This window comes from Sminthopsis crassicaudata, chromosome 2, assembly GCF_048593235.1.
Source record: "Sminthopsis crassicaudata isolate SCR6 chromosome 2, ASM4859323v1, whole genome shotgun sequence".
NCBI lineage: Eukaryota > Metazoa > Chordata > Mammalia > Dasyuromorphia > Dasyuridae > Sminthopsis > Sminthopsis crassicaudata.
The window spans coordinates 632,345,196-632,372,525 of NC_133618.1; the positions used below are offsets into that span (position 1 = coordinate 632,345,196).

General features: G+C 36.9%; 1 protein-coding gene across 6 annotated transcripts in view; it reads left to right on the forward strand.

The window, feature by feature from the left end:
* Positions 1-27,330, forward strand: part of HMG20A (high mobility group 20A) — a 60,213-nt gene that overhangs the window by 14,553 nt on the left and 18,330 nt on the right. For 5 of the 6 annotated variants that reach the window (XR_012487142.1, XM_074296518.1, XM_074296517.1 and 2 more), the window contains exons 2-4: positions 22,050-22,142; positions 24,464-24,611; positions 27,091-27,303. Coding sequence is in view for 5 of the 6 variants with exons in the window: in XM_074296518.1 (XP_074152619.1) it covers positions 22,054-22,142; positions 24,464-24,611; positions 27,091-27,303 (450 nt within the window). In the remaining variant the exon portion in view is untranslated. The remainder of the gene's footprint in view (positions 1-22,049; positions 22,143-24,463; positions 24,612-27,090; positions 27,304-27,330) is intronic. The other variant, XM_074296521.1, reaches the window with a different exon arrangement.

Sequence of the window (27,330 nt, forward strand, 5' to 3'; positions counted from 1 at the left end):
ATCTCTACAATATATCCTCTTATCTTTATTTTTTTCCCTTGACTTGAAACTATTTTATAGTACTTTGAGGCCATTTTCCTCTCTGTTTTTTTCATATAGTTTCTAGGTTTTTCTATGAGTTGATGTTTTAACTTACTATAGAAATTATTTTTCACATTCAGTAATAAATGCAGATTATCACCTCATCTCTCTCAAGTCTAACTAAATTGTGACTGTTTCAGCTACTTTGAAACCATCCGTATTATTTAACTACTTACTATGTATCCAGGTTGCTTGCTTGGCTTAGATGAATGGGAGTCTCCAGTAAGTTTTCCTTCCAATGTAATGGATTGACACTGCCCTGACTCCTGACTTCTTGACCTATGCACTTGCCCTTCTTATATGATGTGCTGTTCCCTGGTACTATCATCTCACCTACTGACTAATCTGGAAAATGCTTGAACTTTGCCACCTGCCCCTCAGCTGTGTTCTGAAGTCTTCTGTGCCTGTCTCTCCTCCCTGCATCTGAACTTAGTTTTATTTTTTATCTCTCCCAGTTAAGAGTGTAAATGTAAACAGGGAATGTCTTGCTCTTTCTTTATGAATCCCAGTTCTTAGTGTGGCACTTGGCATCTAGGAAGTACTTAATTATTATGTTTTCATTCAAAAAAATAAAAGAAAAAATGGTTATTGGATAAAGGAATAAGAAGGACTGTCTCTCGATGTTTTGAATATATGCTGTCAGTTTGAACTTGACAGGATTTTAAAGTAAGAAGATGTTTTATCCAATCTATATAAAAATGGTTATCTTCCCCTGCAGTACCCCTACAGGAAGGCATCTAACCTATGCTGGAAGGCTTCAGTGATGTTGGGAGCTCATTACCTCATCAGGAAATCCATTCCACCTTTGACAGGACATTTCTAGTTATATCAAGCCAAAATTTACCTCCCTGAAACTAAAACTCCTTGCTCCTCATTCTGTCCTATGGAGCCAAGCAGAAAATACATCTAGCATTTTATTTGTCAAATATAGGCCCAGGTTTCTTCTTGACCTCCTAAAAAGAATTTTTAAATGAGTATTCACTATTACAGTACCAAAAATTCAAAGCAGGAAAGATCTTTTCATTCTATACTATTAAGTCTTTATGCCCTTCAGAAAGTCATCTCTAAGATCATAGATTTAAAGATAAGGAATCTTGGAGTCATCAAATCTTCCTCAGGTGCTTAATATCTTTATGCCCCTCAGAAAGTCATCTAAGATCATAGATTTAAAGATAAAGAATGTTTGAGTCATTTAGTCCAATTTTAGCCCCATATTTTACAGTTATTCTTTTATCTGCCAAACCCTTAAGACTGAATTAATGGTGCTGGAAACAGGATTTGGGGTCTGCTCAGCCGGCTGGCAGACAGGTGACTGAGGAATGGGGCAGCATTGTCGAAGCCAGCTAACTTGGCAAAAGTCAAACAGGTAGTAAGAGACTAAAGTAAGATTTGTATCCAAGTTCTCTCACTTTAAATCCAGGGCTCCTTCTACTGTAACATGTTCCCTCAGCCTCCGTTTCCTTATGCATAAAGGGATATAGTAATACTACTAATAGAGTTTATTCCAAGAGGAAGATTAAAAGACAATGTATGGAAAGCATTTTGCAAACCCTAAAGTACTGTGTCAGTTTTTTAAATTTTTCATTATCCCTTTCATTTAAAGAGATTAGTTCAAGAATACAAGTAGAGGTGGTGGTCTTAGAAAGGAGAAGGGTCATGTCATTATCAGATACTGTAAGAAAGGAAGGCATGCACTAAAAGGATTTTGAGATGAAAAGAGAGACCAGGGAATTGCAGGTCAGTGCCCTTCATTTTCTCAGTAAAAGAAGAGATGAGGTCCTCACCTAAGATCATTAGAGCTAGTGATGATGTAAGTAAAACCTAAATTGTTGAAGAATTAATTTTAAAAATCATTTAAATAAGGATGTATGTGACTTAGGAATTCACATCAAATAAAATGAATAAGCTACACTGTAACTCATAATGAACTCAAAAACTACCATACTCTCCACTCCATTCATATATTAAATACATAATGATATGGCCTAACACTCTTAAGTTTGTGTGCTGTGAACTCTGTTATCATTCTCTGGGTAAGAGTACCTTGGGCTTGCATTGGAATAGTTGCTGTCTACAAAGCAAGGGAGGATGGAGGTTTTGTTTACTTTCATTTTTGTCAAGAATTTTCCCTCTTCCTCTTTAGAGGAAGGAACACTTTGTTGTGTTCCCCCCAAGGTCCTTTGATTACTTTTGTACACTTTCTCTTTCAAGTCATATATTGGGGGGGAGAGATGGAGGTTGACAGCTTTGCCTGAGACCTTGTAAAAAAAACCGGGAATACTATTTATATGTTTGAAGTAATAATGCTTCTTCCTTCATGGTGATTATGATTTATGTATGCAACTGTGGGTAAAAATAAAATACTGTCTTAGCATAGTGACTTGCACTTAGTAGGTACACAATAAATTTTTTTTTTAGTTGAATTGACAAGCTTCTTTTTATCATATTGTACCAACCAATGTGCCAGCCTTGGTTTTGTCTACACCTGTAATTGCTGTTTAGACTAGGCCTTCTCTCCCCACGTGGTCTGCTCTTTGAGCCACAACTCCACTATCAGGACGTAGAATTTAAAGTCCTTTGATAGTACTTTTGCATCAGGTGGTTGACAGCTTTTATTTTTTGACTTCCCTGCTTACAGTTAATCTAATTTCGGTTCACATAACAGCTGCTTGAATGTCTCTTTTATTTTCATGGGATCATAGGTTGTACAGCAGAAAGGAACCTTTAAATTTTACAGATAAGGAAACTGAGCATCCAGAGCAATGATGTGATTTGTCCAAATGTTAAGTAGAGGAGCCTGTATTTTCAGCAACTTCCTCTCATTTTCCATTCAGTGTTCTTCCTGATAACAATTCTATTTTTTGTATGACATTGTGAACACTGCTTTTATGCTGGTAAACTGATTCTACTCCTAGATTTGATTGTTAGTGTTTTGCTCTTCATAAGATTTATATGATTATAGGATTCATAGGATTTGGGATTGGAAGGGATCCGAGAGATCATGCAGCCTAGCCTTCTCATTTACAGATAAGGAAACTGTCACAGGGCTGGTTAAGTCAGAGTCAGGCTTCTCAGCCTTGTCTTCTGACTCCTAACGCAGTCTTCTCTCCACTGCAGGTCTCACCTGCTTATGGCTTGGCAATGGTAGAAGATATAGGTAGTGGGAGTCCAACAGTTTAGCATACTACTAGAACCCATGCTTGTTCAGGTCCTGGTCTGAGAGAGACAGCAACACCCCTGCTTTATGAACATTGTTTGATTGGACAGTTTGTGCCAAATAGGTACTGAGTTCTCTCTTGGTGCCAAAAGACATTCTGATCTCCATTCAATTTATTACCTCTTTGTAGAGCAATGCATCATTGGGTAGTATGCTGTGTAAGCAGCAGCATTCAGCTTTCAGCTCTGTGACTGGTGAATATCTTTGGCTGTAGATTGGATTTTCCTTATGTTGTCTGATATATGACCTTCATTGTTTAAAGGATTGTCAGTAGTCCATAGTGCAGTGCCAGCTCTATAAAAATAAGGGTGATCAATTTCATGTCTCCTTTCTCTTGGAACATAATGAGCATATGGCCTGAGTGAGCTTAACGTCCAGGCTGATGGAAAGCACTAGCATAACACTTGGACTCTCCTGCCTTACTGTCTGGCTCACAGCTTCCCATGGGGCATGGGAGCCGATGAAGTGTTTTGTATTTGAAAGATTTGGCTTGCAGACCCATCTTGAGTTTCTGGATAGCTTATTTTACATTCTCTTGCTTAGAAAACAAGATAATAACTTATATCCTAAGGAAATAGTAATTTTAAAAAATTATTTGGAAACTAGTATAAATTAACTTTAAACATACTGTCTGAACTTTATAAAGAAGACATTTTCTTTAGTAAGAGAAGATTTCATCCTTGTTATACATTTTATTTTTTCTAACCTTTGGCCCTCATTTTGAATACTTTAAAACTCTACTATGCTGCCTTCAGTTCTCTCTGAGGTTAAGGAAATGCTTTTGTGTTAGCTCATAAAGTCTGTAGTGATTCATTAGACATGACCAGTGCTTTCCATTTATCCATCCATCTTCCTGGTCTATAAGCCAAAATGTTTATTCTTTGTGTTTGAGTAAAGTGGTTACCTATGACTTAAATCTGAGAAATTCTTTTCTTAGCTCTTTTAGTCTATTATTAATAGTTTCCATTATCAGAATCCAAGTGATTTGGTCATTTAAGGTACTTTTACCAAAAGCTATGATAGTAGCCTATATTAAGAAAAACCCTTTGAATCATTCTCTCTTCACTTTCCTTTTTTTCTCATAATCTTAATTTCTTAAAAATGTTTTGAAAAGTTTCTAAGAGTTCCTGTTTTTATTGGTCCAGACAATGTGAATGTGGATGAACAGGAACATTTTAGATTTAAGATGAAGAAAGAATGCTTTTGATAGGTTTTTATGCTATTGTTCTGGATATATTATACGTTTGTCACATATTTTAAGTAAAAGTCCATAAGCTGATTCTATATTCAGATTGAAAGATGACTTGAAATAAACTAAACTTAGAACCAGACTCTGAATAACTATCTCAGAGCATTAGGCCAAGATGTCAGCTGTCTAGTTTCTACATTGAGAGATGTGGCATTAAAGAAATATGGGATCAAATGAAAATTCTTCATTTTAAATTTAGATGAATAATAGTGATGAAGTCATAGAATTGAAATCCTTGAGATCATCCAATCCACTCATCACTTCACAGATGAGAACATTTAGATCTACTTTGTTAGTGATTTAGCCAGGCTAAAGCAGAATTCTCTTAACTTCTTGATTCTGTACTTTTTCTTCTGTCTTATTGCCTCTTTTGTAGATATATAGCAGTATAATTTCATAGAAAAATGGAACTAATTGTTATCTCTTATGGCCAATTTGAGGTTTGTTATAGTTGTTTAGCACTATTCAGCCCATTTTCATTTTAAGTTTAGACTTTATCTTTTCACTCAGTGTAATATTAAAATATATTAATTTTACTCCCACCAGAGGCTTTCAAAAAAAGAGCTACATCAGAGAATCATGGACTTAGCTTGGAAGGGACCAAAACTGAAACTTGAATGTACTTTGCCCAGAACCACAAACTGCTATACCTGAGGCAGAATTTGAATTTGTGTCTTGAGCTTCAAATCCAATGTCCTGAACCATTGCTTCATCTCTTTAATATAGCTAAAATTTTTAAAGACACTTTGTGTCTTTGACATATTTTGATAGGCAACATGAGAAGGAAGGAAGAGGGAAGTCCAGTTCCAAGACTCTTCTGTTTCTAGTTTTGTGATTGTATGATCCTGACCCAGACTTGTTACTCATCCTCTTAAATGTGCCTCTTCTCTTGATTTCACAGTTTCTACTCTGGCACCATCCTGTCTCCCATGTTCAAGATCTTGCAATTTAATCCTTCCCCTTCCCCCCCCCCCCATTCTCATCTAATCAGTTAATGAGGTCTCTGCAACATATCATATATCTTTCTCTTTTTTCTCTTCCTATTGCTATCACCCTAATAGAGACCCCTCCATTGCCTACTGTTGTCTTATTCTCCTAACAGAGCTTTCTGCCTCCACTGTTCCAAACTATCTTTCACACAGCTGCCTAAGCAATGTTCCTAAGCCTAGATTTGGCCATGTCTTACACCATTCCCTCCCCCTTCAAAAAACTCCAGTTATCCCTGATACCTCTTGGATACAGTGCTGATTCCTCTCTTTAATGTCTATACAATCTTTACTCCTGCCTATCTTTTCAGACTTAGCACACATTATTTCCCTTTATGCACTAAAAGGGTTTTTTTTGTTTTGTTTTGTTTTGTTTTTTTGGTTCAGCCAAAAACTGGCCTCATCTTAAATTTTACTAGGTTGCATTTATTGCTGTACCTTAACACACACTGGCCCAGTGTCTAAAATGCACTCTTACCTCATCTCTATCTTTGTGAATAATGGTCTGACCCCCCCCCCTCCATCAATTAAAAAGAAAAAATTGATCAAGAATTTTCAATACATTTATATTTATAAATTGCATACTGTATTATTTTGTTGGTATGTTTAGTTTGCAAAGTACCTTGTTTTTATGTTCTCTGGAAACCAAGGCTGGAAATGGAAGTTGCACCCGGTCACAAAACTAGTGTCTGAGGCAGGGTTGAACTCAATTAAAGAAATAAAAATGAAATAAACAATATATTAAAATATTCTATTTTAGCAAAAGGAAACCTAATGGCAGATTTTCTAGTAGCATAAAACTCTTTCACTAAAATATTGGCTAATATTAACATTTTGTGATAAATGTGATAGACTTGTTTATTTATTTATTTTTTTAATTTTGGTTTAATACTTTGATATACTTATTTAAGGGTCTGGTTCTAAGTTTTAGTTTATTTCAGTCTTTAGTTTTTAGGGCTATCATACCTGAGAAAGCTGCCTTGTAAAGATGCAAATGGATGATGTTTATCATTGGCCATGCTTATTAAATCACGGTACTCATTTTTCAGCCTCATTTATCAGTCATGCTGAAGTTTGTTTTAAAATTCAGCTATAAAAATCATCTTCCTGATGTCATCAGTTCTTACATACTATTAGAAAGTTGTTGCATTTTTATATCTTTAATAAATGGGTTTCACAACCCATAGGAACTCTTTGGAAGAGTTTAAAGAAGTTTAGAAAATTGTGTTTCCAACTTTAATTGTGTAGACATAAGGTTTTATAGAGTTATGAGGATCAAATGAGGTAATAATTGTAAAGTGCTCTTTATAGTGCCTGGCACATAGTAGGTATTCTGTAAATCCTATTCCCTTCCCCATATATTTATTTAACCAGGCAAATGTAAACTTGTATGAATATGGACTTCACTCAAACCTCTGGTTTGTGAAATCCCTTGCTTTTTTCTCAGGATCCCTTGCATATACTGTATGAGACATGAGTCCATGTCATACAGAGTAAAGGTGCTAGAGTTCCTCCCTCTATATGTTAAATATTGGTAAATATCAATTTTATTTTTTAGCTAAAGATAGGTTTTTTTCTATATTTTCTTCCTATATTCCAGTAGATTGTTTTGTGCCATTCCTGGGGTTCAGATACCCTTGATTTAGAGATCACTAAATTTTTCAAGGTTCAGTTCAAGGACCACTTTCTATATGGGACCCTTTTTAAGCCTCCCCAGCTTAAGGATCTCTCCACTGAAATTATGTTGTCTTTTACACAGCCACAATACATTGTGGTTAGAGAAGTATCAGGAAGGCTTGGACTTAAGTCTAACCAGACATCCTGACTGTGGTGACTGAGTGAATCATGAAACCTCACCAGGCTCCAGACAACTCTGAAACTGTAAGAAGCAGGAGCAGTTGTAACTGATAGAGGGCATTTCCTTTCCAGGTAGTCCCTGGAGAATGAAATCTCAAATCTAGCTTTAAAAATAATGTTACTTACATGTTTTTCAAATATAATATAAAGTTTAAAAGGCCAGAACTGTTTTCATTTTTGCATAGTACATAATACTCCTTTATTAAATTCTTACTGGCTGATAAAAATTCCATAACAATCTTTGTCATACAAAGATCATCTGCCCAGAAATCTTCATTAACTTTTTCTGTGAAGTTCAAAAAAATCAAGGCCCCCTACCATCTGTGTAACCACTTGACCTTTTAGCTTCATAATTTCTCTTCATGTATTCTGTGTTCCAGCCAAACTGAAACTACTTTCCTTATCAAAACAGACCGTGTCAACTTATCTCTATCTTCTGCTTATATATTCCTACATCTGTAATATTCTTCCTTCCCCTCTTTGATGAATTTGTTCTCATCCCTTACTTAAAGCCTAATTTAACTCTTCTTATTTGAATGCTTGCTTCTTGAATTGGATATTAAAGCAACTCTGAGGTTCCATCTGACACCCATCAGATGTGCAAAGTTGACCCATATTAGGAGAGCTACAGGCAGTGACCTGTGTAGAAGAGTTACAGGCAGAAAGAAAATTAATACCCTTTTGGTAAAGCTGAGCATTAGTCTAGTTATTATGAAAAGGAATTGGAAACTAAACCTCCAGAATTACTAACCTATGCACACCCTTTGATTCAGAGATACCTATGTTTATCCCTGAACCTATATCTCAAAGAGGTCATAGAAAGAGGAAAAACTATATGCACAAAAATATAGCAGCTCATTTTTTAGTGACCAAAAAAATTGGTGACTAAGGGGTTTTTCACTGGTCACACAATAATTTAACAAATTACTGTGTGTTAATGTAGTGGAATACTTTATTGTTTCATGAGAAGTGATAAAAGGGATTGTTTCAGCTACCCCTACTTACGTGAATTAATGTTAGTGAAATGAGTATAATCAGGAGAACAATTCATATAATAATAACAAAATTGTAAAGACAAACGACTTAAAAAGATTTAAGAACTCTGACCAGTAGCAAAATGATTAGCCACAATTTCAGGAGATTGTTGATGAAGCAGACTACTCATCTCCTGGCAATGAAATGAAGCCTCAAAGTATACAGTGAAGCATAGTTTTTGAATATGGCCAATGAAGAATTTGTCTTATTTGACTGTATATTCATAATAAATATAAAGGGTATTTCTCTCCTTTCTTCCTCACACATGGAGGAAAAGGTAGGAGAGAGAAGGAAAATTAATTTTAAAAAGAATATAAACTCCTTGAGGACAGACATGTTTCTGTATTCCCATAAGTGCCTATTATATGCAAGACATTGCAAAGCATTGAAAGTACAAAAATAGGTAAAAGATGGTTGTTGCTCTCGGAACTCACAATATAATGGGGGGGAGGGCGAACACAAGCAAATAAGTATGTACAAACAAGGTACATAAAGGATAAATAGGAAATAGTTAAGAGTGGGAAGGCACACTCAGCAGTGCTGTAACTGGATCTGTATCCCAAAGAAATCAAAAAGGAGAGAACAGGATTCATATATGCAAAAATGTTTGTAGCAGCTCTTTTTATGGTAGCAAAGAATTGGAAAATGAGTAGATGCCCATCAATGGGGGAATGGCTGAACAAGCTGTGGTATACGAAGACAATGAGATATTATTGTTCCAAAAAAAAAAAAGTGATTTTAGAAAGGCCTGGAAAGATTTACATGAACAATGCTGAGGGAAATAAGCAGAACCAGGAAGGAATACATTGTGTATCTGCATTCAGAAAAAGAACAAAGGAGATTAAATATAAATCAACACATTCTATGTTCACTTCTTTTTTCTGTTTTTAAATCTCTCCCATGGTTTTTCCAGTTTGTTCTGATTTTTCTCTCCCAAAAGCAATGTGTATTAAAAATAAATAAATTTTTTAAAATAGTGGGAAAGCACTAGAATTAAGACATACTGGAAAAGGTAGAAGGTAGAATTTTAGCATAAACTTGAAGGAATTCAGGGAAACCAAGAAGTAAAGATGAGGGGAGAGCATTATAGACATTGCACACAGCCAGTGAAAATGCCTAGAGCTGAGAGGTGCTATGTCCTGTGAGTGAACAGAACAAGCATGTAGCAAAATTCATGGAACATAGCAGTTGCTAACCAAGTGACTTCCTTCAGGAAATTTTCCCTGACTTCTCCATTTTAGTAATGACCTTTACTTTCCAGTCCCTGGTAGCATTTTGTTACGTAACTCTCTGATGCACATATTATGTGACATTGTTTCCTAGAAGTTATCAGTACTGCCCTCCTTTCTGCCACCACATCTCTTCTCTTATCCTCTTCCCCTCTTGCATTCCTATAGATAAATTTCTATATCCAGTTGAAAATGTACATTATTCCCTTTTTGAGCCAGCTCTGATGTAAGGTTCACTCACTCCCCTTCATTTCCCTCCTTTTTCCCCTCCACTGTTAAAGCTTTTTCTTGTCGTGTGAGATGATTTAACCATCTTACCTCTCCCTTTCCCTTTTTCCCAGTACATTCCTCTCTAACCCTTAATTTTATTTTTTTAAATATCATCCCTTCATATTCAACTCATACCTGTGTCCTCTCTATAGACTCCTAACTGCCCTAATAGGGATTTAATTCAAATTTTTAAGGAATTATTTTCTTCAATGAGCTTTTGTATCTTCTTTTCCATTTGTCCAATTCTACTTTTTTAAGGAGTTTTTTTCTTTAGTGAATTTTTTTGCCTCTCTTTCCATTTGGCCCATTCTGATTTTTAAGACTCTTCTCCTCATTTGCCTTTTGTACTTCCTTTGCCATTTGGCCTAGTCTGTTTTTTAAGGTATTATTTTCTTCAATACTTTTTTGTGCCTCCTTTATCAAGCTGATGATTCATTTTTCCTAATTTTCTTGCATCATTTTCATTTCTCTTTCCACTTTTTCTTCCTGGTTTTCAAACTTCTTTTTGAGCTCCTTCCATGGCCTAAGACCAGTTCATATTCTTCTTAGAGGCTTTGGTTATAGAGACTTTGATTTTTTATCTTTTTTTTTTTTTTTTTTTTTTTTAAACTTTCTCTGATCAGAATTTTGTTGTTGTTTGCTCATTTCCTTAGCTTATTACTTGACTTTTTAACTCTTTATTAAAGTAGGGCTCTGCTTTCAGGATGGAGAGTGCACTGTGGCAAACTTCACTGAGCAGCTGTTTCCAGAGGTACATCTAAGGAAGTAGGTTTTTAGTTCTTCCAAAATGGTATGATCTAAGGAAATGTGTGTTTACTACTCTCCTTGCCTGTCTCTGGTCTTTGAATGACCACGAGCACTCTTTTCTGCCCTGGAACTGTGAGGAAGGTCCCTGTTATGATGTGCTAGTGTTCTTCCTTGCCCTGAGACTGCCACCCAGGACTGTGATCCAAATCTGATTATGGGAAAACAGAACCCCAATAATCTCTTTCTGACTCCTTAATGTCTGTGGACTAAGAGTTTAGAAGCAGATGTTGCTCCCAAGGCCTGCTCTTGGTTTGCTAGGATTGGGGCTGTGCTCATGAGGCCTATGCTGGACTGTGTCCAACTCTCACCCTGGTGCAACAGACCATTCTTGGCAACCATCTAAGATGTCTTAGGGTGAAATATTATTTTACTCCCTCTTCTTGAAACTTCTTCCAGGCTAGAATTTGGAGTTGTCACTTAAAGGTATTTAGAGAGTGGTTGGGGAAGAATTCAGGCGGTCCTGCCTTTGCTGCACCATCTAGGTATCACCTTCCACTTTTTATTAAGATTTATACATTTAAGAGACCTGTGTGATAGAAAGAGCTTTTAATTTAGGACAAAAGCTTCTGGGTTCAAATCTCAGCTTGGTTATCTTAGAAAGAATGTCTGTTATACATACCATTTTAAAAATAAATATATATGCCTTGTATCTTAGAAAAGGAAAGTCCATCAATAGGAGTCTCATTTTCTCTATCTATATAAATAAGGGAATTCGATTAGATAATCTCTATCTTTTCTAATATAAGCAGGATGTTTTCTGTCCTAGTATATCCCAGAAATTTAGAAACCATGGAGTTTTTGTGTGTTTGTGTTATTATTTTGAGAGTTTTTTTTTTTTTTAACTAACTAAGCATGCCAATAACATGTAAAGTAGTAGGTCTTTGTTACAGTACCTTTTAAGTCACAGAATCACAGAATTCCACAGTCAGAAGGAATCTCAGGAGACAGCTAGGTCAGTACCCCAAAGGAGCCCCCACTGTGCAGGTGGTCACCCAGACTCAGCATCTAATACATAAAAACCTATTTCTTCTCAAGCTAATTTGTTCTAGTTTTGAATGGCTGTTTTATAAAGATAATTCCTCTGATATCAGGTCTAAATTTTCCTCATACCAACTTCTTCCATTGTTCCTGGTTCTGCCCTCCTTTTGTAAATAAGTATAAAAATACATTTATCCCTATTGAATTTCATTTTAGTCTTAACGCTCAAGCCTTTCTTGATTTTTTTTTTTTTTTTTTTTTTGGATTCCAGTGCTGCCATCCATTACCAACTTGCTCCCTTGTGCCAATTTAGGGTGGGAGATTAAGGTCTAAGTTAATTTCACAAAGAAAGCTTTTTCCTATATGTTAGAGAGGAAATGAGAAAAGAAACTCAGCTTTTGGAATTTTAAAAACATGTGCAATTAGATTTCTACATATGTTTGACTGTTTCTGAAGATCTGAGTATTAATAGCATTCTTAGTCATTGCCTCTATAACCCAAATAAGGTAGTTCAGAATTTCACATTTTTCCCTTTCATTTTTGACTATTCATTCAACATCTTGCACACAGTCCTACTTTTATGCCCCATTATGGCTTTGGAAATATGTGCATTCTCAAAACTTGTGCTAAAAGTGCAGGCTATTGAAGTTCCTATCATGCTACATAGATTTTAGCATAATGCTGACAATGAGTAGGTTGGGATTTCTGAGGATCTGTCAAATCATAAAGAGACTCATCATTAGTATGTTTTCCACTTGGTAAAGTGGCCCATGGCAACACAGAAAACAAAGAGAAAAAAAATTTTAACGGAGACGTAGTTGGTGGAGCTATGAAGTTGTTTAACCATTCTAGAAAGTAATTTGGAATTATGCTAAGAAGGTGCCTCAACTATCTTTACTTTTCAACCCAGTTATTTCACTGATAAGACATAATTCCAAGAGGAAGATAAGAAGAAAGCTCACATGTATGCCAGAATACTTGTGTGTACGTGTGTACACACATACACACAAATATAAAATAGCTTGGAAGCAAAAGTACTATTAGCATTAATACTTTGACTGCTAGGTGGCACAGTGGATTGAGGATGGGATCTGGAGTCAGGAAGACCTGAGTTCAAATGTGGCCTCAGATATTAAATAACCTTTGTGACTCTGGGCATATCACTTCTATTTGCTTCAGTTTCCTCAACTATAAAATGGAGTTGATAATATCATCTGCCTCAGAGTGTTAGAATGAAATTCCCTTCCTTTCCCCTATTAGTTGGGGGAAATCAGGAAAGACTTCATGCAAAATGGTGGTGCTTGTGTTCCATCTTGAAGGAACAGGAGGAATCTATGAGCTACGGTTAAGAAGCAAGACCATTCTAGGCATGAGGAACTAGCTGTACAAAAGCACATATGTAGGAGATGCTTTAGAGGAACAGAGGAAAAAATAAGTTTAGCTGAATCACAAAGTATGCAATGTGGAAAATTTGTTCATTGAGATTATTAGATAGATAATGGGGCCAGCTTGGGAAGGACTTTAAAATGTAAATAAATGAGTTTGTATTTGATCCCAGAGGAATCCCTGGTGGGCATTGAATAGGAAAGTGATTTGGTCACATCTGTATTTAAGAAAAATCACTTTAACAGCATAACAGCATCATTTAGAGAGAATAGAATAGTTTATCATATCTATGGATAAGGGAAGAATTTAGTTTCAAAGAAGATATAGAGAGCATTATTATAAAATGTAGATTGTTTTGATTACATAAAATTATTATTACTGCCAGAATTAAAAGCTAAAGAGACAAATTCATCACTGCTTCCTTAGCTTAGAATACTTTTTTTACAATAAGTATCCCTGGGATATGCTGGGATGTTAAACAAATATCTATAGTATGGTGAGATATTTTAGGTTTTTTTGTTTTCATTTGCCTTTTTTATATAACAAAGGATATATAGATATATATACACCATGCTGTTGTTAAGGTTAGTGATGAGGGATTCCAGAGCTGATTTTAACCCTTTTTCCATGAATGGAAATGCTAAAATATTCTTGCAATATATGATAATGAGAATCTATGAGAACAAAATCTGCGCACAATTATTTGTATGTTCGGCAATCAGTTTTTGACCACTGTATGCCACATACTGAGATAGGCATTGGTGGGAATACAGAGCTAATTAAGACAAGATTCTGTTCTCTTGGGGCTTATAAATAGGCTGTTCATTATTAACAACCATGCAACTACATTGTAAAAAGCAAAAATGAGATTTCAGAAAAGAAAAAATAATTTCTGTCTTGTGGGGACGTTATCAGGAAAGTTTTCTTGAAGAACATAACATTTAAATTTAATTTTTCTTACATGAACTGATGCTAAGTGAACAGAACTAAGAGAATGTTGTACACTAAGTAACAACAAGATTATGTGATGATCAATTGTGATAGACTTATTTCTTTTCAACAATGAGGTGATTCAAGATAATTCCAAAACACTTGTGATGGAAAGTGCCACCTGCATCAAGACTGAATGGGGATCAAAGCATAGGTTTTCACCTTTTTTACTGTTTATTTTTGCTTGCTTTTTTCTCTTTCATGGTTTTTTCCCTTTTGATCTGATTTTTCTTATACAACATGACAAATATGGGAATATATTTAGTAGAATTGCACATGTCTAACATCAGATTGCTTGCATTATCTTGCTTGTGCTTGAGGGAGGGAGAAAAATTTTGAACACAAGGTTTTGCAGCAATGTATATTGAAAACTATTTTTGCATGTATTTGGAAAAACAATATTTTTAAAAATTTTAAAGAAAAGAACTGGGAGATATTAGACTTAGGAAGTAGCAAATAATATCTAAAAGTGAAGTTAACTGTATTTTATTTATTTATTTTAGCTAGGCAATTGGGTTAAGTGACTTGTCTAGGGTAACAGTAAGTATTAGGTCTCTGAAATCACATTTGAATTCAGGTCCTCCTGACTACAAGGCTGATCTCTATCTAGTGCACCATCTAGCTGCCCCAGTTAATTATATTTTAACTGATAGGAATTGACTTCCAAATGACTTGTTACTGATGACAAACTAGAATTCTGTGTATAACCAGGCCACTGATTTGTTAAGACAATGGACAAAATTAATTTTGTTTTAAATTGAAGAAGGAATTAAAAATTAGAAAATAACTGATATACAATTAAAATTAGCATATACATGAATTGAGTCAGATTGAATTTTAAAAGAGGTATTGGGGCCAAAAAAAATGAATAAAATCATAAGAAACAAGAAACTACTGGATATGTGCAAACGATAGCAAGTAGTCCCATATGACTGAAGCATGGTACATGTAGAGAAAAGTGGGGAAATTCAAGTTTAAAGAAGAAACCTATAATACCAAGGTGTTCTTTACAAAGATAAGAAGTTTGGACTTGGTAAGCAAAAGAAAGGAAAGCCATTGGATGTTTTTTGAGCATAAAAGAGTGACAGATCTCTCTACATAAAGAAGATGACAATCAACAATGGGAAGAATTCATCTAAGATAGGGAGACAGTGGAGGCAAAGAAACTAGTTAGGCTAGTGAAGATTGTAGCATTGGGAACAGAAAGAAGGGACCAGGTGTAATCAGTGTCACAGAAGAATAATCATATAATAACTTGATGATTGACTGGCTATGAAGTATATGAAAGAGAGTCAGAGTTTGAGCTTTGAGTGACTAAATAGGGAAGGAGGAGATTGATTAGTATGTTCCAGGTATTGTGTAGAAGATTCTGTGGATTCAGAGTCAAAAGCATTAATATCTTGCATCGTGAGTTGGTTATTTTTGGAGAGAAAATGATTGAAGTCATTGGATATTAATGAGATTGTCAAAGGAAAGGATAAAGAGGGAAGGAGGAAGATGAGGGCCCAAGAGAGAATTTGAGTAAATGTTGGAAAGAATGAAGCCAGTGAAATATGCCAAGAAGGAATAGCCAGAGATGAAGAGGCCATCACATCCAACCTGTACAAGAATCTTCTCCCAGAAGATATATCCAAGCAGTCAGTTTACGTCCCTTTTATTCCTTTTCATGACCGTTCTCCCTTATAAAAATAGATATCTTCTGGACATATTGTTCTGTCTTTACTTCATAGAATAACTAGCTTTTCCTTCAAAGCACACCTCTATCCCTAGAAATTATAATTTGTAATTATATAGTAGGTGCTTAGCACATATTTATTGAACTTAATCCATTCTTCTGAGTAAATAATCCAGTTAAGTTCTGATACATCTCATTCCTCTTTTGGGTTCCTTAATTATTAGAATATTTTTATTTAAGCAGAGCACATACTTGTTCATGAAAGTAAGGACTTTGAAGTTGTGAGAGTAGAACCAGGGAAGGACTGGAAGTTGTTTATTATGGGAGCTTCCCTAAGTACCCCACCTAGGCCTTCCTTCTTCCCTCCCAAAGTATATTATCTCCTGCCCCTTTCCTTCCTCCCCAAAACATATTAAGTTCCCATTCCCATTCCTGTGATTAGCAGATCACATGTATATGTTAAAAAGGAAAGGGACATGATCAAACTAATCCACCTATTATTGACATAGTTTCTTAACTCCAGTAAAAGTGTTTGCATTTTTTTTACAGTGTTTATTAATCCACATGAACTTCTGATTAGTAATGTTTTTAGGCAGCTTTTTTCCCTTTTAATGGACAGATTGAAATAAAAATTTGCCACATGGAAAGATATGAGAGTGGAAAGCCAAAGAGACTGATTATCAAGACATATAGGCTGGCTTACCTGCTGGGAAATTGTCTCTAAGGTCAATTTTTCTAATCTGTTATTTTTTTTCCACAGTTTTTTTTCCTTCCTTTATTTCTGAACTCAGAAGTTTTCTAAAAATTCTATATGTTTTCATGAACTTTCAGAGCAACAATAGGTGAAGATTATGTGGTTTGTAGACGTGGGAGGAAGAGTACCATTTTATATATAGACTTCATTTGTGTATCTAGGACTACTATACTTATTTTCTTAATCCTAAATTCGAAAAATTAATTTTTACCAAAGAAAAGTAAATTTGCACTGCATAAATTTAAGTATTGTTAGTGTCCATGTAGATATTACTTTGCTTTTTTAAACAACTGAAAAAATTTTTGGCTTATTTCAATAAGAATTCCAGTTTGATTTTATGGGTTCATAATTTAATTTTAGTTCATTTGCTAAATACATGTATGATGCACAGGTAGATATTTTAAAAATATATTAAATTCAACCAGCATTAAGCTCTTACTATGTGTAAGGCATGTTGAATGCTGGGATTAGGAAGATAAAGAATGGAACTGCCTTTAGAGAGCTTACTTTTTTTACTGAATGTTGTACACAGAGAAGTACTAACAATTTCAGGATGAAGAAATCTGCTTTAGTGGTATGAGTTAGGAGTAGAGAGGAGGCATGGGTAATCAGGAAGGCATGGCATAGGAAGTATGGATGCTAGAAATTCTGAGAGGAAGTGATCAGGAAGGCAGACATTCTGGACATGGAGGGATACTATGTACAAGAATGAGGGGCAGGAGATGGAATGCTGAATAGATCTGGAAAGGAGCCAACGTTGTGCTTGACTTTAAATTCTAGGACAAAAAAGTTTGTATTTTCTCCCAGGGGCAGTAAAACCTACTGAAAGTGTTTGAGCAAGGGAGTGATAGATGGTTGACCCTGTGCTTTAATAAGATTTACCAATATGTTGCACTTGAATTGCTGATAGGACATCCACTTGGATATGTCCACCAGGCTAGACTGGAATTCAAGAGGGGAAAGGTTAGAATTGGATGTATAAATTTTTGAATAATCTTTCTAGATGGAATTTTTTGTGCAACAGTGGTTTTTGTTGTTATTAGAATCCATTTTGGAGGATGGTAGATTTTGTATGAGAGAAATTTTGGAGGAAGAAATGGACAAATTTTGGCATTCTAATTGATAGGTTGAGTGAAAATGAAGAGTACAGGATGTTGATAAAGTTGTGAAATGAGTGACTGGCACAATAACAGAGAAGGATGGAAAGAGGAGTGCATTTGAGATTAGATAAAATGGTTCTATTTTGGTGAATTGTGAGCATTCCCTTTGAAAAATCCCACAGACAGTTGGTGATAGAGAATCAGAATTCAGGAGAACAGTGGGGATGGATATGTATATCTGGAAATTTTCTATAGAAAGATTTAATCTCTGGGAGCCTATGAGCCAAGCAGTGAATGCATTATGAAAGAAGTTTCCTGGGCAACAATGGATAGAGCACCAGCCCTCAAATCAGGATGATTTGAGTTCAAATCTGGCCTCAGATCCTTAACACTTCCTAGCTGTATGACCCTGGGCAAATCACTTAACCCCAATTACCTCAGGGGGGGGAAGTAGTTTCCTGAGGGTTAGTAGATAACAGCCTTTTGGAAACCTCTATTAGGTGGACTGCCAGACATGTGGCCTGGTCTTGGAGTTTGTTTTGCTGATCAGATATGACTGAAGTGATAATGACAACTTAGACTGGTGTGGAAGATGTAGTGGAATTTCATGCTCAGATCTGCTACTTTAGCTATGTGACTTTAGATCAGTCATTTTACCCTTGAGAACCCCAAATCCTCATTTGTAAAATGAGTTGGACTAAGTAAATGGAAGGGTATTCTTTATATAGAGGATGTATTAATCTGCTACTTAAAACAAAAACTTTTAGGTATTTCTTCCAGTATTTGTTGCTCCCTAAATGCTAACTTCATGAAGTAATTCCCTATGAAGTCATGTACTTTACTACCCAGAAGGAAACAGACAGAAGGAAAGTAAAAAATTCCTGAATTGCAAGCCAGTTACTATCAATCATTTTAGTGGGAAGACCTACCACTTTGTCTCAATGAAATTTAGAGCTGGAAGAAAACTTTCTAAAGAATATAAGCATTAAGAGGGACCTCAGCACCCATCTGGTCCAGCCTGTGCAAGAATGCCATATGCAAAAAAATGTCAGCCAGCCTCCACTTGAAGAAGAAAACGTGTCATTTTCTCCCAAAGGGAGAGAACCTACACTTTCAGCAGCTGCTGTGCCACTCTGGAACAGCTTTAATTATTAGGACATCAGGCCTAAATTGCCTTCTCTTCAATTTCTACTTACTACTCAAGGGGGTTATTTTCTATGACCAAAGAAAATAAGTATCACCTCCATGTCACAGCTCTTTAAATGCTTGGACAGCTATTGTGTTCTTGAGTTTTCTGTTCTCCAACCTGTTCCGTTCTTTCAGAAGAGTCTCACATGACTATTCAAAATCTGTCACCATCCTAGTTGTCTGAACACTTTCTTGTTTACCGGTGTCCTTTTTAAATGGTGGAAGCTAGAACTGAACACACAATTCCACCTGAAGTGTAAAGAGGGCAGAGCACAGAGGGACCATCCCCTTATAATTCTTGGAAGCTCAGCTTCTCTCAGTGCCACTCATGATTGCATTCACCTTTTTGGCTTGCCTTTGAATGACTCTCCTTCACCTTGCAATGTAGTAAAAGCCCTCAGATCTTTTTCAGACTAGTTATTGCTCAACCATGTTTTCCCCATCTTATACTTGTGAAGTTTATTATTTTGTACCCAAGAATCTACACTTAGCCCATCGCTCTTGAGTTCAGATCTCTCGTTTTATAAACTACAGCCCAAATAGGGGAAAGAACTTTGCAGAAGTCACACAGCATCATTTTGAATTGGGATTCAGTTCCAGGTCCTTTTAACTCTAGTATTCTTCTTCATAAGGAAGAAACAATATACCTCCTATTCATGTCCCTTCCTCATACTGTTGCCTATGATCATGTGTATATATTCTTAGAGTCTCTCCTTCAGAACATCATTCTTTACATTTCTAAAATGCCTCACATGCGTATTTCAAACTCAATATGACCTTGAGGTCTGGGGCATTGTCAAGCACAGATACCACACAAGACTGATTGCAGGAAGTGGTTTGATAGCCTCCTTGCTAGATGCTCACCCCTAAAGCTATGGCTTACAGATTCCCATTCACTTTGTTGAAAACCATAGTCTTCCAAATGATTAGACTACTTTAGAAATCTTCAAACTTTTTCCTTTCCTCATTCTGCCTCCCCAGTATTAGACTAACCCACTCATCCCCATAGGCTTTGGGGTGTGTGTGTTTGTGTGTCTGCTCGCACTCAATTCTTGAGGACCCAGCTGTTCACTGATGAGAAAAAATACTATCTAAACTATATGAGTTAAGTAAAACAAACTTAAAAGTAAGAAAGAAATGTGTGTTCTCTGAACTTCCTTTGTTTATATGATTTGTTTATGTGTTGTTAAGGTTCTTGTCCAGCTGTCTCCCCACATTTCTGAAATGAATGAAGGCACAAAGGCTTGTGACTGGGAACAGATGTGAAGAAAGTTCATTTGGGAACCAAGTGCAGAGAGAGGATCATGCTGTGTAGAGTAGAAGGAAAAACACTTCATTTGCTCACCAACAGATAGTAAATTTTCCCTTTGGGCTGAGTGTGGGAGTGCCAAGAGTAGCCAAATTGACAAGCCTGAAGTTCTGGAAAGGTTATTGACCTTCCAGAAAGACATTCAGAACAAAGTCTGGCAAGTGAATCCTAGCTTTTTACAGATATGCAAGCATCTGTTCCCTTTTGGGAGTACCAGAATATATAGTGATGTTGCATTCAGGTACACAGTGTTAATATTATGTCTTAATGCATTAAAATTTCTTTTTAATGTGAAATGAAGAAACAGGACTGATGAAGGCAGCAAAATTTAAGGCTCAGTTAGTAAGAAAATAACTTGTACTATTCCCTTGCACACTCAGTTGCGCCTAGACCATTCTAGAATATGTGCCTTTTCATATTGAGGGTTGGGTTCAGGATTTGATGTGAAGACATATCACATCTCCAGGACTTAAACATGCATTTTTGCATTGAACCTTAAATGAATAATTATTGTGGTGAGAAGGTAGTTCAGTAATGTCCTTTAGAGGACAATAGAAATTCTTCTCTCCCATCACTTGTACTTGCTGTAATTCAGTCATCCAAGTTTACACCAAAATGGAGTGTCATGTTAAATGTTTCACCTTTTGAACTGGAGGCTCCTAGACTAAAAGATAAAATGTAAACTAGGTGATCAGCATTACTATTTGGAAATCACATTTTGAGATAATCCAGTCACAGCATCTTCACCTGTGCATTGTCACCAATCTATCGAGTCCTTGTTCTGCTTTGTCTGATAGGGATATTCATTTTTAATTGCCACTCTAAGAGATCATCTCCTTAGCAACACTCTCTAACTGGGAAGAGGCCACAAAGGGAAGTTTCAGGATTTATTTATGAGTCTCTATTTTTTTTTGTGTGTTAGATTTTTCCTGGCTGATTGATGTCCTTTTTTCCCTGAGTGCTTTACATTCTTCTGAAGTGTCTGAAGCTTAGGGTCATCTGTAGCAATTGGTTTGAAGAACACATTTTGTGCTAGGTGGGAGGCTTCTACTTTTAGCTACTTAGGGTGAAGCCTTTAGTGGTGAACCTTGAAAAGAGAAAAAGGAAATATCTTTCCAGAGGTCCACTTGACAAAATGATTCAGTTTGTGGTGTTGACCTTTTTTCTTTGTGTTCTTTAGCCTAAAGGAGCTTCTGATTTTTTTTTAAACAATTATTTTTGCAATTAAACTTATTTATTTCCTATAACTAGGTGTATGGCATGCAGAGGAGTGGGGAGGAAAGTATTTCTGACCTGGAAATGTGGTTTCTTTGACTCATAACCACATCTGTTTGCCCTCCCTCCCCCACTTCCCTTTCAGCATTTCCTTAGGAGAGCTCAGTTTATCACCTTTTAAGCTAAAGATGAATCATCTGGGCCTTTGAGTTAGACCAAGAGCTGGATAATGCTGCAATAACAATGCCTTTCATTTATGTAATACTCAAAGTGCTTGTCATCTGAAGAGCTCAGTGTTTATAAAGCACTTTCCCTTTAATCCTCACTAGACCCCTGTGAATTAGGTCAATATTATTGTCTAGATTCTAGAAGTAGAAAAGTAAGATGCAATGAAAGATACAAGACTTGCTCAGGGTCTTAATGCTTCCCAATTACTTTATTCTGCTGTTTCTGCAACAGGACTAAGTTTAACACTAAGTGTGTTTTCTCCTGTTAGACCCCAAACAGTAAAGTCTCTTAACTGTTTTTGGCTGGTCAACTGATAGGAACAGGCTTAAAGAAAATCCTTTAGTACTAAGGTTTGAATTGATAAAACCCAAATATTTCAGGGCAGGACTGCTCAGCTGATAGGGTAAGATTAAGAAACTTATTAAATGGGCATGGGTTTTGCTGAGATGAATTAATGATTTAATTTCATTAATGATTTTTTCACTTTCTCTTCAGAGAGATGGAAAATCTGATGAGTAGCTCCACCCTCCCCCCACTGTTTGCAGATGATGATGGCTCCAAGGAGAGCAGTGACCTGGCTGCAGCGGGGTGAGTATCTGCTTTGGGCCACTCTGCCTCAACCCGTGCTCCACAGCATGATTTTGTGTGCCCCAGGAGTAGTTCCATGGCACCAAAAGATACATTCTTTTGTAATACTGTTGAGATCCATTATAAACTTCATTTTAATCTGGATTCAGCTGTCATTTGCAAAACAGTCTTCCAGAAAGAGATCTAAAAATTGGTCTAGTTACTGCTTTTTTCTTTTTTGTTTTCATCATGCATGTGCAATACCATCACTTAAGCAATCATTAAAGAAATAACTATTTCAGGAATAATTCTGAAAAAGAAATGAGTCATAATGGTTTATATTCCTATAGATTATAAAATAAATTTTGCCCTCCCAGATACATAGTGACAGAGGACTAGTTGCCCAAGCTACAAATCTGTACCCTTTTTATAAAAAACTCAGCAGCTTTAGTTGACTCCCATATTCTCAGTTTTCCCTCTTTGGGAATTGCTAACAAAATATGTATGATTTTTAGAGGAATTTATATAGTGAAGAATAAACATCAGATAGGCTGTTGCCTATCTGATTTTTTCATTTCAATTTTCATTGAAAATCTGTATTCTGCTTGTAGAGGGGATATTATGGTAGAGTTGGAACCAGGAGGATTCAGGTCCTGCCTCTGACATGTTCTGGGTATATGACCCTGAACAAGTCAATTAAAACCTCTCAGGGCCTTACGGAACTTTCTAAGACTATTTCTAAGACTATATATATGTGGAAAGTGCTGACCTGCACTGGGAAAGGCAATTTTCTCATTTGAGAGTTCTGCCTACCAGTGAAATTGAAGATCTAATCCTGTCCTTAGGTATTCTTGCTGATCCTAAAAGCAATGTATTTATTATTATTATTTGAGATGCTCCATAATCCCCAAGTAGAATTATCTTGACTTTTCTTAGAGCTGGGACAATGACCATATTCCATCTGCTTTAGTAAGAGTTGAAACTTTAGTCACTGTCTCCTTCTCCCTACCCCTCTCACATCCAGTTTGATGCCAAGTGATAGAGCAAGGGTGTCACCAGGTCTGACTTGTAATGGCCAGGAATCTCTGCCCAGTGTCCCCACTACATGATCTTCCAGTCTCCTCTTGAAGCCTTCACCTGCTTACCTCCCTAAGACTCCACATGATCACCTCCATTCCCCTTTTGAACAACTCTCCTTGTTAGGAATAGTAGTTTTTTCTTACATCAAAATGAGGTCTGTCCATCTAAAACCTTGCCCTATGGGCCCAGGCTGAACAAATCTGATCCCTCTTGGCAATATCTGCAGATATTGGAAGAAAATTTGCATGGATCCCCTAAGTCTTTTTTTCTCAGGCTAAGTTTCCTGGTCATTTCAACCACCTTCTTATAACATGTTTTCTAGCCCTATCATTATCTTAGTCACTTAGCAATCTTTCTGAGATGTGACACTCAGAACTGAATGAAGTGTCCAGAAATACATTGCAAGATTCACCTCCTTTGTTTTTCTGAATGTTGTCGAAGTTCATGTTGGCTTTTTTTCAGCTATGATTTTCTTTAGACACATATTGGTCTATTGGTTTAGTTTTAAAATACCACCACTACTAGCACTAAACCCCAGCAAGCCCTTTCCCCTAGGAACTTTATAACCATCACCATCCCTCCACGCTTCCCTTCCTGCTGATACTGGAAGTATCAGGGAAAATGATGACTGTCACCTGTAAGGCAGCAGGAGAGGCATCCCTTGTCTTTAGCAGCACAATAGGGTTGAAGATTGAGAAAATTTCTATTCACAAATGGGTAGGATCTTGCCATTGAAAGAAACTATGAATCAGGTTAGCTTGAAAATTTCCCTAAGAAAGGATATTTTCTGAATCTCCTTAGCTTTTTCCCTCCCTGTGCAGCTCTCATTTTTTTCTGAGTCTCTGTTTTGGAGCAGTATTTTTCCTATGAGTGACACCACACAAAGCTTGCACTTGGAGATCTCTTACATGGGGAAAGCCTCAGTATTAAGAGAATTAACCCTTGGAGATTCCTTAGAAGGAACAGAATTTAGGGGTAAAGTCTAATTTTCTTAGTTGATGGGCTTCCTGAACATCTTTGTTCAAATTCTTACCAGTCTTCAGTGAGAGTGGAAATGGCATTTTTGACTCTCTTTTCCACCCTGTGGAAGCCATCAATCAGTTAAGTCATTTGGCCAGCTTGTGATCCAATAATTAATGAAGGCTTGGTGATGTGTTCTGACTGATGGTGCATGATTTTAGTGTATGTACATGCCTACAGCACATAAGTCCTTGTTTCTTTTGTAGGCTAAAGTTGTGTGTGTGTGTTCCTCTTCCCCTTAGGTTAGCCCATCCAGAGGTTACATACCCTGGTGGAGCCACACCATCCACAAACAATCCAGATTTTGTGGAAGATCTCTCCCAAGTCCAGCTGCTCCAGAATGAATCTTCAAATACAGTAGACAATAGTGAACAGCGGCATGAGGAGGAGGTGAGCTGACACAGCTGATCATGCGGTCCCTCTCGCTGCTCTCTCAGGAGTTCATAAACAAGGAACTCCATTTCAGGGGCATCTCTGGGCACATTTCTAATTTATCTCAAGGACCGTCTTTCCCAACCAGCACTCCCAGATGTTCCTTTGGCCTTCTTGCCATTCTCCTCTCCCCGAAATCCTTCATCACACACTGCCAGAAGACTCTTTTGCGTCATTCTAGCCATGGCATTCCTGGGCTCACAGCTTGGCACTGGCCTGCTGGCTAGCCTTAAGACTTCTTGGCCTCAAATTCAAAGCTACTGGAGTTTCGTCTCTGTTGTACTATAATGTGTCTGCTCTATCTGAGCGCCAAACTTAAGTATTCTGTTCCCTCCACAAAACCCAAAATTTCTATTCTGTTTTTTTTTTTTCTTTGTTCTGTTTTCTAGGTCCAGAATGAACTGCTTTTATGATACAGAAGTTTATTGAATTTTGACTGTCCCTTTAAAGCCTGTCTAAATCACTACCCCTGATGTGAAGTCTTTCTTGGTACTTCTTGATGCTAATTACTTGGGTCTTGCTTTAACCCTCTGCAGATGTTAAATATTATGATTACCTGTATATGTATCTTATCCCCTCCTAGATGGTAAGGCTCAGGAGGGTAGAGTCCATTATTTATTCTCTTCTGGTGTCTTAATCAGTTGGTAATCATTTGATTTTCCTTGTAGCCATTTGCCATTTAGAACAAAAAGTGGGGCAATATGGGATATTTAGGAATATTACCCTGGCTTATGTCAATTTGCCATGCCCTTTTCAGCGGCCACACCTAGGTATACCTATCTCAGCAGGTGGCCTAAACCAGATCGAGGGAAAGTGACAGACCTCGAGCCAGTTATTGAGTTAGGGGGTTGTCTACTCACAGTGTGTGAATGGACCCCCAGTGGAATGGACAGATCAAAGCAGTGTGTTCCTGCAGCATGAAAGTAGCTGAAACAGGAGCTGTGGAGTGCTTAGAGCTGTGTCAGATGTTGAAGACACCAGGTCACTCACTGTATCCTCTGCCATCAGTGGTTGTCCTGACTTTTGCCTTGCCACTGGACTTCAGTGATTGAAAGATAGAGTGAGGCTGACGACCTTGAATGCACTTGTCAAGACTTCACCTTTTGATGTCCGTGGTTCTTTTCAAATATGAAGGATAAACAGCCAAAACATGGGCATTATGTGATTGGCACAAAGGCTAGCAACTTATTTCTAAGGAAATATTTGGTCACTGTTTTCTTTATTTTCTTATCAAAGCTAATTGTATCAGCCCCCTATTTTTTACCTTAGTTGTCAATATTGGGTTTTGCTCATTGTCATCTTAATAACTCTTGAGGTTTTAGTGAATATTATTTCATGTTAAACTAAGCCAGGGCAAGCCCTTACTGGCACTAAAGTAACACGATTCTTTCTGCGGACCCCGGCATTGTGGGCCTCAGCTGCAGTAACTCCCATCTCTATTCTTTGCAGCTGTGCCTGTGATTAAGAGTCTGTGAGATCTGTAGTGTGCTGTTAAGTCTGGGATCTTCTTCCCCTACGGGAGTGTGTGAAAAGGACAGAATCATGATCACAGTCCTCGGGTGTGCCTTCTGTTCCATGGCAAAGAGGAGGTGGAGACCAAGAGAAAAACTGAGAGTCTCAGTCAGAGGTGGCAGCCTGGTTTGCCATTTGCCCTGGAGCAAGAAATTTAGGCTGTCTGGCCCAGTTTGTTCTTATGAAGAGGAATTGTTTCTAGTGTATGACCTTCAAGGTCACCTCTTCTGCTTCTTGGATCCTTGGATCACTACTAGGTTCTCTTTGTTTGTAACAACTCTTAGGATGAAACAATAATCTCGAGATAAATTTAACAACTCAACATAAATGTACTTTAAAAAATGTTAAAAGAATAAACCATTAACCTTTAGAATTCTGCTTTGGCAGCTGAAGATTTGATGTTCAGGTATATAATTAAAATTATGATTCTAGGGGCCTAGAAAAATGCTGCTGTTATGGCCAATTATATGAGAAGTAAACTTATCTCTAAAGAGATTTAAGGGGGGAAAAATCACTTTTCTAGTTTATATAGTTGCTAAATCTACTTCTAATGACCCTTCCTCTTCTACCTAATGGGTAGATTCCTGGGCAATAGTTGGCTTCTTGTGGTAAATTGCTCTGTATATATTCTGATTTGCACATTTAGAGTCTCTGTGTCAGAAACCTAAACTTGAAGGGCCATACCACCAAGTATCACAATGCTAGTCTCAGTGAGTTAGGGATTAATATTCAGGTCATCTTTGAGGTAACACTCAAAAGATCCTGTTATGATGGAAAAGGATTCTGAAGAGCCTTCATCCTTTGTATCTGTGGCAGATGTGTAGGGGATAGAAAACATCTAAGGCTTTTTCTTTTGTTTTTAAAGTAGCCTCTGTTCTTTGAATCAAAGTTCTTATCCTTTCCTTTTTTTTTTTTTTTTTTTAAGCAAAGAAATAAACGAGGAGGTTGGTCCAAAGGAAGAAAGAGGAAGAAGCCACTTCGAGACAGCAATGCTCCCAAATCCCCCCTCACAGGGTATGTACGATTCATGAATGAACGTCGAGAACAACTCCGAGCAAAGCGACCTGAGGTCCCCTTTCCAGAAATCACGAGGATGCTGGGCAATGAATGGAGTAAACTACCTCCTGAGGAGAAACAGGTTATCAATTCAAATTCTTGATGCTTC